The following is a 16,235-nucleotide window of genomic DNA, read 5'->3' on the forward strand; positions in this document are numbered from 1 at the left end:
ACTCGTTTTTCCATTAAATACATTTAAAGGGATGAAATTGCATGTGTTTGGGTTAATTTCTTGTATAAGCGAATATTTCTAAATCCTTAAGCATCAATATTTCAAAAACTATAATACATGTTTATCGAAAAAATTTATACTTGATTTTCGTCAGATTTTCCATATCTAATAAAGTTCTAACAGAATTAACTCTCAAAACTTGAAAAGTAAGACTAAAATATTTTCATAAACTCGGTTTTTTGGGAACGCACTTAATTTTAAATTATTTATAATAACAGTCTTTAATGTTTTAAACAGTTTTTTTAATAACCGGTACTATAAGTTTATTATAGTATGCGGTTATTATAAGTTTACCTATCGTGTGTCTATCTGCGGCATCAAAGATCCTAAACTGATGAAACACCTTCGATCAAATAACCTTAACTACAACAATAAAATCAAAATCAGTTAATCTTTTTAGAGGCAAGGATGCCACGAACGAATCGATCAGTTCTGATTTTATGCCGGGGGTTCCAGCTGGTAGATATACGAATATATCCAGTATCCACATCGGACTTTATGCTATGCACGAAAATTGTGAAGTGTAGGCCGTTTATTTTCTGTATGCCTTATTATATTTTTTTATTTATTTAGACAAACTATAAGTAAGTATAAATGATTAATTATTACCCACATGTATCGACATTCGGTTTCATTTTCATCCAAGCATAGTAATCAATAGCTTTGAAACCCAAACTTTCAAATAGTTTTTTAGAGGCTGTATTTTCTACATTAATATAACATATACTGTCTGCGTTATTTTCAGCAATTTTTTTGCATAATGCCTTTGTAACGACCGTTGCATATCCTCTCCGCTTATATTTTTCATCAGTTTGTAGTATTCCAAGAACTCCAAACTCTCTCAGTAAGACCCAAGCCATTAATGTTCTATCATTTTCATGAAAAATTCCAAAACAGTTATTATTTTTTATTAGGCTTGCAACATATTCGACAGAACGATGACCATTATAAGTCCAAGATCTATAAATTTTCTCGGCATGTTCAAGCGATAAAGGGCCAACAAATGTATGATTTGGAATTCTAAAAAAGTTATAAAAAATCAATTTATAAAGTTCAATCAAGAAAGTTAAACTAAGAGCCAGGCTGGTCTTATTTTGGGTAAACTATTAACAAAAAGCCTATATCGAGCCTTTACCGCCATTTTAGCGCAACCGACAAAAATCAAATTTTACTGGAGAAGTGTGCTAATAGCAAGAAAAATGACCTACGTTATTATGTGTCGCTTACGTTAAGTTTTAGAAAAAATGTGTACTCACGATAATTTTAGCACTTAGTAACGGCTATAACTTTGTAACGGTTTTTTTTTTTGCGGGAAACACCAACAGGGAAGGGTCCGTTACGGTTTGAAATACTAGTGTCGATAAAAAACGGTTTTTTGACAAAAGTGTCGCTTACGATAATTTGGCGGTAACGGCTCGATATCATGATTGCTTATGTACTGCAAGAGACAACACTTTTTCAGATTCTATTATCCTCATAGTTTAAATGTTTGCCATTTCAATTGCACGATAACGACCAATTTAATCTATCGGTCTGAAACAACGAAGCAGGGAAATTGCCGGACACTATGATCACTTTATAACGTTAATATTTATTTAAGAATTCAACAAAAGTGAACTATGTATGTGTCCAAAAACAAAATTACTTAGTACAGCATTTTCGAGGTGGTATACAAGCTCATCGGTGCAGTATTTTTGTCGGACAAAATATTTTATTGTTTAATAATTAATTATTAATGTTATCAAGTGATCATAGTGTCCGACAAATTCCCTGTCGCGTTTTTTCAGACCGATAACTTAAATATGCCCTTATCGTGCTCATGTGAAATCGCAGCACTTTCGAAAAATTGTCTTTGGGAGAAAATTTAGTAGACTGGCTAAAAGGAAGCCACTCACGAAATTTCAAGTTTTGTATTAATCATTTCAGAAAGCACCCTTTCTGCCCCATGGTTCAAAAGATGTAATTTTATATTATGTCTAGTATATCGACCTTTTAGTTGACAACGTAGCGCTTTGCGACAGTAACGCGATATAAATCGAAACCATCACGGCATCGCTTCTTAAAATTTAGTTACCTGAAATCTGAATATTTATTTGTCCTATAGTCCAACATTTGGTTTGTATAGAGCTTGTAACGGACAAAACAATAGATCATTATTAACCCATCAGCACTCGCGTCAACCGTCCAGTAATCTTTAGTGATGAGAGATTTGCTCACGCGCTCTGCAAACGCGTCAAATATTTCTCAAGTTAAATATTCTTTAACGTTGTAAACTATAACCTCTACATAATTTTATACAAATTTATATTTTAATGCACTAGCTAGTTAAAAATAGTTTCATATTGAACTATTTTTCAAATATTGAACGATGTTTGAAAGAAAAAATATTAGAGCAGATTAACTAATTTCACCATATTTTCACAAGCTTTTTAATTTACTGAATACGACTTATATTAAATTAACGAAACAGGCTTACACCTTTGCTCTCGTGATGAGAGAAATTCTCACAATTTCTGAAAAACTTGAAAAATATATTTTAAAAAAACTGTAAACATAAGTAAAAATCTGAAAAGTGTTCAGATTCAAAAATAGATAAATTTATATGAAAATAAAAAAAAGTTTCAACCACATACACCATTTGAAAATGGTAAAAATAAAAGTTTTATATGTTTTAAATCGAACGTGAACAAAATGGTGATAACGCGAGTGCTGACGGGTTAATTATTTAAATAGTTAATAATATAGATATCTACCAAATTAAGGTCTTTAATGTTAGATGTTGTTGTTTCTATTACATTTACAAAGCTTCATATTTTGTAACTTGTTGTAACAAAAAATTGCATACTTAATTTCAAACTGTGCAGCCTTTTCTTTGGGTAGCCACCAACAGGATCCTATAGCTAAAGAATAAAACTGCTGATGTTGTGCTTTTGCAATTTCAAATGATAATGGTAATTGATCTCTATAAATCGTATCCAAACAAATTTGCTTATTCCAATCGATACGTTTTGTTTTCATTAGCCCATCATACAAACGTGAATTTGATTTTTCTAAAGTATAGTACGTTAATTTAATTTTATCACATTCCTGCAATTTAGACAAAAACTTCATACATAAATTTCTAGCTCGAAAAATGAGTTGAACATCTAATTTGCACACCACGAGCATCAATTGTTAAAATTCCTTCGAATATATTTCTAGCCTACTTCGATCACCTTCATTTACGTTTATTTCGAAATATAACGATCTTTTAAAATACAATTTCTTGATAAATCGTATATGGGTTAGTTATTTAACATTAACAATTTAAAACGTTCGAGAAACGGCCCAGAACTTGATGTAGGTACGTAGAAATTTCATTTATCAGGTTTGTTTCAATTTTGCATCTTTATCGATCAAATTTCATAACAAAAATCCGTTAAATCGTTATTTTTCGAAATTTGTAATTGAGAATTATTGGATTAGACAATAAATGTTTTTGGAGAGATTCAAGTAATTGATATCCCGACCCATATTTCGGCTAGAGATTGATCTACGATTCAAACAAACGATCAAAACAAAATTATAACGAAAATTTACCAAATTTGAAATGAAAATCACAGTTCCATCATCAAAATATCCGTTTACACTATAGAACTTGATTTCTTCATTGTTCTTTGTTATCCAAGTATGAGCCATATCAATGTGGTTATAAATCGGACTGTATGTTGGCCAATTTATTTTATATAAATCTCGCAATTGTAATAGTTCATCAGGTTTAATTTGCTGTAGAATATCATACTCCAATTGATCTTCCATTCTGTTTTATTTGATATTTAGTCCTGCTTTTAAAAGTCACACAAATTTTTAAAAGATGATCCTAAATAATCTAGCACATACATTATGGGAATTGACTCCCACCAAAATTTTTTGAATTTTTGATATGTTATAGTTTTAAGCATAAGTATATCAATGGCTACAAAGAAAACCAACGAACAGCTTTGGAGCTATTAAGCATTTTCTCTACTAGTAAACTAACAATGTTCATTCTTATTAACCCCCGAACAACAAACAGGGATATTATAACGTGTTTGTGTCTCTGCCTGTCGCATCGTAGCTCCTAAGCGGATCAACTGATTTGGAATTTTTTATTTCTTTGTTTGAAAGGTAGTTTTATCGAGAGTGTTCTTAGTTATGTTTCAAGAAAAGCTGCTTAGCTCTTTGAAGATCATTATCTCTTTTTTAGTTCTTGCTCTGTATTTTCATGAAATGGCTGAGCAAATTTTCTTGAAACAATACTACGAACATTCTTAATCAAATAATCTTTCAAACAAAAAAAAGCAAAATCGATTCATTCGTTTAGGAGCTACGATGCAGATGGATCGAGCAGGCCTGGTGAAGTTCTTTATACACTATATAGATCGGGCGCTGCATGATGTGGAGTGAGAAAAAGATGAGGAACGCATTCTGTCTATTGATACATGCTCAAGAAATATTGATTATATTACGGATGTTGTCAGCTATCTATATTGAAATTGTGAATGAAATATTACTTTATCAGCGAATGAAATGGTTAGCACCTCTGAAACTGTAATTATTATTTCTTTGTGCTCAAGATGGCAACAATGTACCCAAAATTAAGATAATTTAGCCACTTAGCCACTGGAAGCCACTTCCTATATGGTTTTTGCGTCATCGTTATTTGCGCGTCGAGCTGGGAAATATTGGCTAAATTTAAACGATGCAATAGTAAAACGATTTACGCATAGTAAAACGATTTTTTTTAAACTGCCAATTGGGGGATTGATTCAGGTAAGTTTGGTAATGCAGAAAAGTTTTTCTGTGTCTACCATATATGTTAAAAGAATCGTCATTTTAAAACTACCCAATAGGTTGAGAAAATCTTGTTGTTTGTGATTCCACATCTTTCTCGACTGATTTGATGTATTATGTTATCAATATTTGAAACGTTAGACAATTTATCGTCAAAACATGAAAATCTATTCTCTTTTATCAATCCTCCAAAATTAACTCTTTTATCAATCCTTCAAAGTAAACTTTGGATTTAATAATGATCTGAATCATACAGAACGCACTAACCTGAATGGCTTGTTTTGTGACGATGAAAATATTAGATGAACTTTGAACATTTAACGTTAAATCTTGGGTTTTCTTTCACTTTCTTTTCCTCGACTACGTTTATCTTCGGACTTACTGCAATAGTTTTTAACTTTATATGGTAATATCGTACCAGTAAATCTTTTTATATAATGCGGTGGTAATCGTTCATTTAAACTCACTTATATAAATGAATGGTAACAAAAGGGGTACAAAATAGATTATCTATAGCGGAACAGAACATAACGCATGTTTCATAAATAAATTTATGTAAATAATTGTATTAAAATATGCTAAGGATACATTAATATATGATTGAAATTTGAATAATGTCCGCTTATCAATTCATAATTCTAGCATGCTATAGATATAATTCTCTTAAATTAATCAAGTATGACTTCTGTCACACGAGCAGCAAGTCTGTATACAGGAAACCAAAACATGTTAAAAATAGCTAATTTTCTAAAGTATTCAATTTTACAAACTGACATTAGAGAGTCTTGTAGAAAATGTCGGACAAAGTTGGTGAAAACCAACTATTCAGTTTGGAAAAAAAGCTTTGTATCAAAAAAAGTTTTGTATGAAAGTTGTTTAACTTTTTATTTCGGACCGATCGAGACGCCCGTGTATCTTTTTGAATAAACATTTTTTTTAACTAACCTTGGTCAAAATTTAGCCTTAATAAGTCAAAGAAGAGCTTTTTTTTACAAATTTTGCAATAATCGATTTTTTTGAAAAAAAAAAAAGTGTTTTTACAATTCTATTAAATCATAAACCAGTGCATTTTTATAAACGTTCTTAGGCTTAAAATTTTCAATAGTAATACTTGCCGGCATTGTGCGCTTCATTAATTGATCGATAATATGCGAAAAATTGATATTTTTTCCAAAAAACATTAATTAATTTTAAGAATTCAGATTTTATAAATCCATGTGATAGTTGGTACTTTTCAAATTTCCACATTAAAACAATATTTTGGATTATTGTTTGCAAAATTAGGCTGCATCACTACTTCCTATTTCTATAAACATGGCTAAAATAAAATTTGTGTTAAGTAATGTATTTGACAAATGAAAGTTAAGGCTTCGAAATTTTGAAGTTTTTTACAACAAATGTACCGCGTACAAAGTTATTGCTGAAGTCGAATACAAAATATTTTCAATTTGTACACTACAAAAAATGCACCGGTACTCTGAGTGATTTGAGATTTGTGCAGACATGTAGGTCATCATTTAACTTATATTAGCAAATATTCCACCTACTAGTCAAGTTACTGGGAAAGTACCGTGGTAACTTCCGTTTTTCTACTTTACAAATTTTATTTTAGCCTTGTTTAAAGAAAGATAAAATTGTGTCACAGCCTATTAATTATATAGAATTGTCCAACGTTTAGTTTGAAATGTGGAAATTGGAAAAATACCAGCTATCACATGGTATTAACCGCAATTTTATAAATTTTAAATTCTTAAATCTAATTAATATTTTTTGAAGAAAAAAAAAACCTATTTATTATTCTACCGATATTTTGCATATTACCGATAAGTTGATGCCCGAAGTGCGAATACCCGAAATGTTACGGTAACTAATAAAGAAAATTTTAAGCCAAGAAACGCAAAAATTTTTTTCGAAAAAAAAGATATGTATAGTTTTTTAATAAACAATTTATCTAACAATTTTTCGACAGTATACTGGGCTCGATCAATCCGAAATAAAGAGTCACACAACCTTCGTGCGAAATTTTTTTTATTCAAGTCCTATTTTTTCAATAGGCCCAACTAAATAAACCGGTTTTTACCAACTTGGGCTTCCATTTTCTATAAGACTCCTTAATATCAGTTTGTAAAAAAGTTGTGCGTTAAATTCTATCGAAAATTTCCAGTTTTCTACATGCCTAGGTTTCCTGTGTAGTGGTTAAGGAAAATTACCATTGAGGCAGACTATACTATAAAGCACATTTCAATAAATATGATGAACCGCGTGTGTGTGCTTTAGAATTATGTATGTAAATATAAAATATGTGCAAAACAAAAAGAAAAATGATTCTCTAAAGTTTTCCAGAAAACATTTCTCAAATTATAAAAAAATTCAATATTCTATATTTTCAAAGTTCGAAAACTGTATGAAAATAGATTTGGAAGACCTTTTAAAAATCAACTTAAGTTCATAATCAGTTATAGCTAGAGGCAAAAGTTTAAATTAGAAAGATTTTTTATAAAAAATAACTTCTTTTTTTCATCAACCTTAAAATATTGACGGAAATCGGTTGCAGTTATCGATACTAGTTTTTCCATTCGATTTGTATGGAATCTAATCCATTTACAAGCCAAATTTCCCGAAAGGAAAAATTCCGGAAGGAATTAATTTAAGTAGATAGTATGAAAGTTTTGAACTCTCTGTTAACAAAAAAGGATGCATGAACAAATTATATTTTTACCATTTTTACATTTCAACATATATCTTCATTTTTTTAATATATCTTAATAATTTATGGCTCTTGTGTTATTCTCATGTATGAGCTACATTACTGTAGAGTTTCATCCAAATCCATTCAGTAGTTTTTGCGTGGAAGTGTCACAAACAAACATCCTTACTTTCACATTTATAATATATTAAGGGGATTTATATTGGGCAAAATATTTTAAATAATATGCATAACTCTACTCGAGGCATTGAAAAAATGTTGACAAGGTTGTCTTTACAACTATTTTTAAATAACAATCAAGTGAAAACTTATTACTGATAACAGGACTTAAAGATAATAAAATAATGAAATAACTAGTTAAATCCGAAAGTTGTCATTTTCGCTTTGACAGTGAATAACTCGATCGAAAAATTCTTATAGGAGTCAGTTTTCATGAGCATTTTTACAAAGAAATGGGCGAGTTTGCGAATGCTTCTTGAATTTATTGTAAAATATTTTTCAGAAATTTTTATGCTTCCAGAGTTTATAAGAAATTAGAGATAACATTATTCATTATTTAAATTCGCAGTACAAAGTGAAAGGCGCTAACATAAATTTTGAGCAATGAATTAAAAAACTAGAAGAATAAACTTCGAATGAGCTGTTGGGGATTCTGGTTCGAACATTTTGCACTACAGGCATACTGTTTTAAATTTGGAAAATAAGGCTGTTTGAATTATGGTGTGTCTAAAATTTTCCTTAAATTATTGTTCGGAAGATATCTCCGTGAATATTATAGTTTGAAAAAGAAATCCTTAGAGTTTAAAATGTAGTTGTATTGTATTTTCTACTCTCCTGGCAGAAAGCGTCAACTTTAGCCACCACAGCGCTAAGCGAAATAGCCCCTTTCCACCACCATCGAGTAGAAAGTTAGTATAGACACACATCCTGGGATCAAGTAAAGAATGTCTCAGTTCTCATGTTTCTCACCCTCGACTTCATGTGTAATATACCTACTATAAAGGGCCAGAAAAATTCTCTGAATTTATTAAAGCTGAAAATTGTTATAGAGATTGTATATTGCTTATAAAGGACAGCTATGTCAGTCAGTCAGTTAAATGTTATAACAGAGCTGGTCAATCAGCCCTAGTGTGTGCCACACTTGGAACACAAAACCGTTCAATTAAATTATTGATTTAACATGCATTATGGCTGACTGACCAGCTCTGTTCTAACACATAATTGACTGACTGACATACCTGTTATTTATATGTAATATACAATTTGTATAAACAACTTTCAGCTTTAGTAAATTTATTTAAATACCACGGCAATTTTAACTGATTTGATAGCAAAAGTGTGACACCTGTTCTACCGTTCTACCGTTGGCTGTACACAACTACAATAACCAATTGACACCAGTTTTAGTAAATTCAGAAAAATTTTTGTCCTGGTTCTAAATCCACTATTCTTACAACTTAAGTAATTATAAAAATATCCTTTTGACAAGTATTAATCAAGGAATTATCAAAATTACAAGCGAAAATTAACGAAGCCAAATATTGTAAAGAATTCATCGTATCCGAAAATTATGACTGATTTGGTAAGCCGAAAACTGGCAACCTTTTAGTTATTAAAAAAACAGCAAATTATGGAACCTTTACGAAAAAATTATTAAATTTTTTTTAAGCATATCATTAAAAAATAAACAACCAACTATTTTTTTTTCAAAGTCGATATAATTATTTGACATTTAAATAAATATTTTAAATAATTAAAATATTATTTTCTTAAAAAATTAATGAGTTACAATTTTAAAAACTTCTCTCTAACTCATTCAAACAAACAGACAAACAAACTTCATCTCTCGACAATTTAAATAAAAAGAGATAAAAAAACAGGATATATAAATTATTATCTAAGATATAGTTTATAGTCTTTTCAGAAGATGAACGGTTGTTGTGATATAGACTCGATTCAATGCTCTTTCCGTGTATAATATGTTCTATCTCATAAAGAGTTTACCATTAAGAATGGTAAACTTAAAATTAAAAAATTGTATATGAAATGTACCGCCAGATTACCAGGGAGCCGCAGTCTCAAGGGCCCCCACATTCTGTTAAAAAACTTTTAAAAAAAAAAAAAAAAAAAAAAAAAAACGAACAACAAGTAATGAACAACAAGTAATAAAAAATACTTCAATTTCGTGACAATTTCTAAGGCTACATTTTACCTGAACAAATCCTTTCCATCGGAAATATACAGAGTAGGTTATTTTAATCTATTTTTTTAATATAAGGGCAAAAAGCTCCTTTTGTAGTTAAACAATCAAAAAATAACTTAAAAAAATGTTGATGAGTTTAGATCCTAAACGGTAAGAGATAGAAAAACACTCCAATCAAGTTAGAAAATTGATCCTCATAAAAAACTAACATTTTTCATCTAAACCATTTTTTTCGAAAAGCATCAGCTTTCGGAGAAACTGAGACTTAATTGTAGTATGTAGAATGGAAGGTCAAAGTCATGGACACAGGCGAATGTCCTTTATTGCTCTTGACAACTTTTGGCTAAAACATTTTTCATTAGTTAGCGTGTTTTCTTTATTGGCTATTAAAGCAACCCGAAGAACTAGGCCCAATCTGAGGTAAAAATATGATGTCCTCCGCCAAGCTCAACAACTTTTATTCAAGTTTTTTTTTATTAGTTAACTACAAAACGAGCTATTAGTCATTATAAATTAAAGTCATGGGCCCTGTATAATATATGACATTGAGAATTCGCCGAAGCAATGTCAAAAAATAAATATATGTTATTATAAAATTTTTATGAATAAGTTTAATTCTTTTTTTTTGCTTTTTTTCTGCTCATAAGAGGACCTCTTCCCTTCAAGCCCTAGGACACACCAAGGCTTAGTCCGGCACTACTTCACTGAGCAGTACGATTCAATTAATAATGGGAAAAAGCATCAAATAATGCGTAAAAGCATAAAAAATTTTCATGTAAATTTTCAGTCATTTCACCCGATTTAGAAGAACTTTTCCGATTTAGAAGAAAAAGACATCGAAACATAAAATATTATTGAGTGCACTAAAAAGTAAGTACAAACAATACCGTCGATAATTTTTTACCGAATCTGCGAATGTCGATTAATTGAATCGTTGTATGGAGGAATTTAAGCTGCGAGTAACATTTTGCTAATACAATACATCATAAAAATTGCCATAAAATACTCTTTAAATTAAAAATTCTACCCTTCTTGATTGTAAACCCTTTATTATGATTATTATACAATAGTAATTAGTTTCTTTTAAAAATAATATTTTATTGAAAACTAAAAATCCAATCAATTTTTATCCAAGAGATCCCATTTTAGAATTTTGTACAATAAATGACATGATATATTAATGAAGGAATAAACAATTATTATTATTAATTTATTTGAAAAATATATATATATATATATATATATTATAAGAAGGAACACAAAAAAACTGGTTATGTGTAATATATCACACACATTTTTTGTAATCAGTAATATTTCAGTCTTCTTTTTTTGGGTAAAACTTATATTTACCTAATATATTTTGTAATCAGATTTTAAATTGACTCCACAACAAAAAAGATGTTCTGCGTTTGGTTAATCAACAACTACTGAGTATATTTATTATAGCCTTTTATGTATATGATCCGTTGATACTGTGAAGAAAACCTTTACCGCAAATTCTGCAATATTTGTTATTAAAAAAATTAAAATAAAATACAAAAAGTTGGATTACTGGTTTTTAGGCTAAAAATATTTTTCTTATATTGATGTGCACATGCTTAATGCAATCTGCTACACTTTACCGGGGCTACAGTTTAAAAATATAGAATTTTCGGAGTAAAGGTATCATTTCCATGAACTATACCACCGAGTTTATTTCAATATGGAATTAGCGGTACCAAATTCATGAAAAAAGACAGCAGGATTTCAGCAGGATTGACATTTCTTTTTTATTAAAATTAGATCTGACAACTAAGATCGGTTGCATTTACTGCGTTTATTAGTGCTCCGCATTTATGAAAAACGAGGCGAAACTTTCTAATTTTAAAGTCATTATTAGGCACTCTTTTTAATTCATTGTTCTGTTGGTGGGTATTATGAATTAAAATGGTCAGTCACTATTTGCCATTGCTTAGACCACGCTAAACATTACTCGAATTTTCTTATTTTGAAATTTTTTTTGCCCGTTAACAATCTCTTTATTAATTCTTTAAAGACAGTAAAAAATAAAGTATTTTTTGAGGAAATATTTACAAAAAAAAAAAAGAAGTCATACGCCAGTAAAATCATACAAAACAACAACTAAAATTGCAAAACGCGGTTTAACATATTTTCACGTATTACGCAAGGTAGCTCAACTTTTTTTGCTTGCGAGGGGTCCAAATAAATGGTTTCTAGAAAACTGTTTTTTCGTTTTTTATATAAGGCTCAATATTTGAAGCTACCTACAAATTTTCATCTGTCTATCTTTTATATTTTTGGTGAAAATGGACAACCCAATTTTGCCCTAATTTGCCTATTCACAAAAAAACAATAATGATTTTTACGAAAAATTGTTTCAAACAAAAGTTGATTTTTTTTATAAGGAACATTTTTTAGATTTAAAAACTATTAGACAGTTGTGACAGAAGCTGTGAGTTGGCTTTAATTGTTTCAAAGTTATTTTCTTTCAAAATGATATTGTCAAAAGCTCATATTTTTTTACTTAAAAACTGAAAAAAGTGGAAAAAAAAGAAAAATTTTGCAGTTTTTCACGAACTACGAGTTTAGTACAACTTTTTTTGCTTGCAAATCATAGTTCTACACTCCCCTAAGGGTTCCAAATAACTTACTAAAAAAGCAGCTTTACATCGCGTTTTGCGATTTTAATCTAGATCAATCAAAAGTGAATTTATGTTTTATTTGTCAGTTTATGATTCACAATTTAGCCTTTCCGAATCCTACACCAAAAACGTTAGCAAAATTGTAGGTACTTTGCATTGTTGAATGGAAAATCCATGAAAGGAATAAATAACCACTTCAAGCTAATATAATATATCTCCCAAAAATATTTCAAACTTTTGAATGCTAAAAGATTTTTGATCAGTGGAATTATTTGCCTGTAAATATTATGTCTGTATTCGTAGAATGTGTTCTACATTTTTCCAGGGAATTTAAATAAAAGTATACAGCAGTCTGTTCAGATATCAATCAATTCCACTAATCTCCACAAAAATACAATGATTTCAATCTTAATTAATAAATTTGACTATAATTAATTGTGATTTACACAATTTAGCACCTTTAAAACATAAACATACAAAATCATAAAGCCTAAATCAACAGCTACTGCCTATTGTTACGCCCAACGAACAACAACCACAAAAAAAAAATCTATTTTAATACAATTTAAAAACGTAAAGAAAATTTAAAAGGCGGAGAACTTTAACTCCCTTTTTTAATATAGTTTTTTTAGTGTGTATTATACGGATATATCGTATGTGTGAGATAAGTCGTATACACACACATCACATGGAATTTACACTATAATTAACAAGTAGCCACAAAAATACGTATAACCAAAAAAAATAAAACCAGATATATGGATGGATGATACGAGAACACGGTAACCAGCAACACGGTAGCAAAAATAATTACATTCTGGCTCATATATACAATGTATAACCATCTATTATTAAATAACATGAAAACCTATTAACTTTTAATTGAACGCTATCAAACTTGAAATACCTTAATTATTTCAAAAAAATATATTATATTCTATAAAGACGAACGAATGGCTTAGCTTTAGATAGTGTGCTACTCAATAATCCATCTATAAAACATTTGAGTACACTACACGGGTCTTAAAAAGTTCAAATAGCTTCCAAGAATGTGGAGTACCTATTCTCGTAATAATCCAGTAGCCTGATCATCTGAAAGATCAGGATTGCTTTGCCATCGAGCGAATAACGCAACTTGGTAAAAAATCGAAAAAGCGTTCAAAGTTCGGCTCTTTTTCATATTTAGGCGATTATAGCCCTAAAGCATTAGATTTCGGAGTTTTTTTTAGGATGTTTTTAAAGTAGAATTGCCTGTTAACCCAATAGTTTCCGAGGTAAAGCCTTTCAGAGTTTATCACTTTTTCGAACTTCGCAAGTATATTCTGTTATTCTGAATAAATTTTAAATGAAAATTTCGCCTTTTTCGGATTTACGACGGAATCCGAAATAAAAGTTCAAAAGCAGGTCAAAAATCACCCAAAACAAAAGAACATTTGAAAAAATTGCGAGTTTCGAAAAAATGATAACGCTTAACTTTCGTATTACATCGTTTATAGTGGAATTTTAAAAAATTAAAATACTTTATTATAAATTCCAATTACGCAAACCACTTTTCTTGATTGACGCTCTCCATGTGGGTATTATATCCCCGGATATTCATTTATTTTAAGGAAATGACGTTTACGATGGAAAGTTTTTATGCATCGGTAATTAAACAGGATATTTATATTTGAAATAAGGTATTTTCACTCCATTGAATAGTTATACTTTATTATTTTAAAAATTTTTTAATAATTTTTATTTATAAAAAATATTTAAGCTTTATAATAAAAAAAATTTCTAAAATTTAAACGAATAGGTAGTTCCCCATTACGTATGTGACTCAATAATAATCATGATTATAAACAATGTATAAGTAATAATAATATGCACAATGACGGCAAACCAATCACATCTCATCTCGTGTCACTGTAATTTTTATATCATATTAAAACACTTTTATTTATTAACTTATGTTATAATATGTTCAGTTTGCGGCCTTTTTCATGCTTTTCCTATAAACTATTAAACTAATGTTGGCACGTTTTTCCCTTCGAACATATGCTTGAAGCAGGCTTGTAATTGATAATGCAATTAAATAAAAAGTATCATTATTAATTATTATTATTCTTTTTATAAGAATTTTGATAATTAAAATTACTAAGGAAATTCAAAATTACCTTATCATATACCAAGAAGAAAATTAGTAGGAATGGTTAGGCAAGCATTTCTTTGCGGTTGGTGTGCCAACTTTAGTTGAAGCGTTGGTAAATTATATTTTGGTTAGCAAGCTTTTGCTTCAGCCATAGCCAAGGTTAATGTAAGATTTTATTTTATGCTGTTATGGTAATAGACAGAATGGCCTTAAGAGTACATCTCCGCATAACTAAGAACATGCATATATAAAGGTTACAATCCCCAACCCCGATTGTGGCCCTACCCAATTTATTTTTAATTGTAATTAGGCTTGAAGTATTATCGGGAACCATACTTGAACCGATATTTAGCACCAAGTTTTCAAACAATGTTCTCATTCGATTCTATTACAAGATCCAGTCAAAGTCCATGGCAGACATTTTTGATGTTGTTATTACGTTCACTTTGTTTTGTCGTTAAGTAGTATTTAATCGAAATTTACCGCCTTTCCAGCAGAACAAAAGGGTCCTGTCAGTCAGCTGAAGATGCTGAAAATTAAGGATACCTTCACTGAAAAAAAATTCTTAATACCAACCGTTATGAGGTTGTCTTAACCGAGTTCATATATGGTGAATGGTGCCACAAATGTGATACAATTATCGTACGGGGTTGAGTGGTGAAGTTGACACAAACGCATGAGTTGCTTGTATAAAAGTAACATACTGCCTAACAAATTAAAAAAATTGTTGGTTTGAAATGTAACATAGTTTTAAACAATCTTTATTTGATTGATTCTACCACTTATAAATATTGTAACAAAATACTGATGTGATTGTCACAACTACATGAGCATGTAAAAAAAATGATAAGGTAATTTTGAATTTCCTTAGTAATTTTAATAATCGGAATTCTTCTACAAGGATGCTAATACAAGATCTAGTCAATCGTTTCAAGGTTTCCAAGCTTGATCTACTGCGCTTGAACTGGTATTGGTCCAACTGTTAGTTTCTCTATAGGCGCTTCCCTTTTTCAGCAAGCTAAAAAACATTTTTGAAGCACCCAGTAACAATTTACGTGTTACTAATAAATATTACCAACCTATCATATTATCAGTGCGTATTTTGGTTAGTTGTTTTTGATAAACACTACTACTATAACTGACCATCTAATATAATTTTTAATGGTATTAAATTATTTATATTCATTTTTTTTTTAATTTAACCCTTTCATTATAAAGTTTAAAATATTAATTCAAATGTTTAAAAAATGTAATTATAATCAAAAAAACGATATATTTTATAATTTCATTCAGTCGAATAATATACATGCCTATTGCATCCTATCTAAGTATGCATGGAATTCGAAAATTATAGGTAGCATCATTCATTTGTTTAAAACTATATGTACCTTTGTAAGCATTTATTAAATTCCATACTCATAATTTAAGTTTTTTAATTATTTATAATTAAGTTTGTTTAATATCAAATAATTAAATATAATTTTTTTTTTTTAATATTAAAATATCAATAATAATTTCTATATTTTTTAAATTAATGTAATAAACGTGTTTGATTTAAGATGAATTTAGAGAATTTAAAATATGTAGGTAAGCGTCTTATAATATTTAATATGTAATTAAAACAAAATAGGCTAGAGTTAAGCCAAAAGCTTAAAACTGATGTAGATCACAGGATAT

General features: G+C 29.5%; 1 protein-coding gene across 1 annotated transcript; it reads right to left on the reverse strand.

Annotated features, from left to right (window-relative positions):
• Positions 1 to 665: 665 nt before the first annotated feature.
• On the reverse strand, positions 666 to 3,858 carry LOC123300787. Its single transcript, XM_044883467.1, has 3 exons — positions 3,640 to 3,858; positions 2,906 to 3,147; positions 666 to 1,080 (listed from the first exon to the last, which is right to left on the reverse strand). The coding sequence occupies exons 1-3, from the start codon at positions 3,856 to 3,858 to the stop codon at positions 666 to 668; spliced, it is 876 nt and encodes a 291-aa protein (XP_044739402.1).
• Between the last annotated feature and the right edge of the window lie 12,377 nt (positions 3,859 to 16,235).

Source organism: Chrysoperla carnea, chromosome 1 (genome assembly GCF_905475395.1).
Source record: "Chrysoperla carnea chromosome 1, inChrCarn1.1, whole genome shotgun sequence".
In the NCBI taxonomy this organism is placed as follows: Eukaryota; Metazoa; Arthropoda; class Insecta; order Neuroptera; family Chrysopidae; genus Chrysoperla; species Chrysoperla carnea.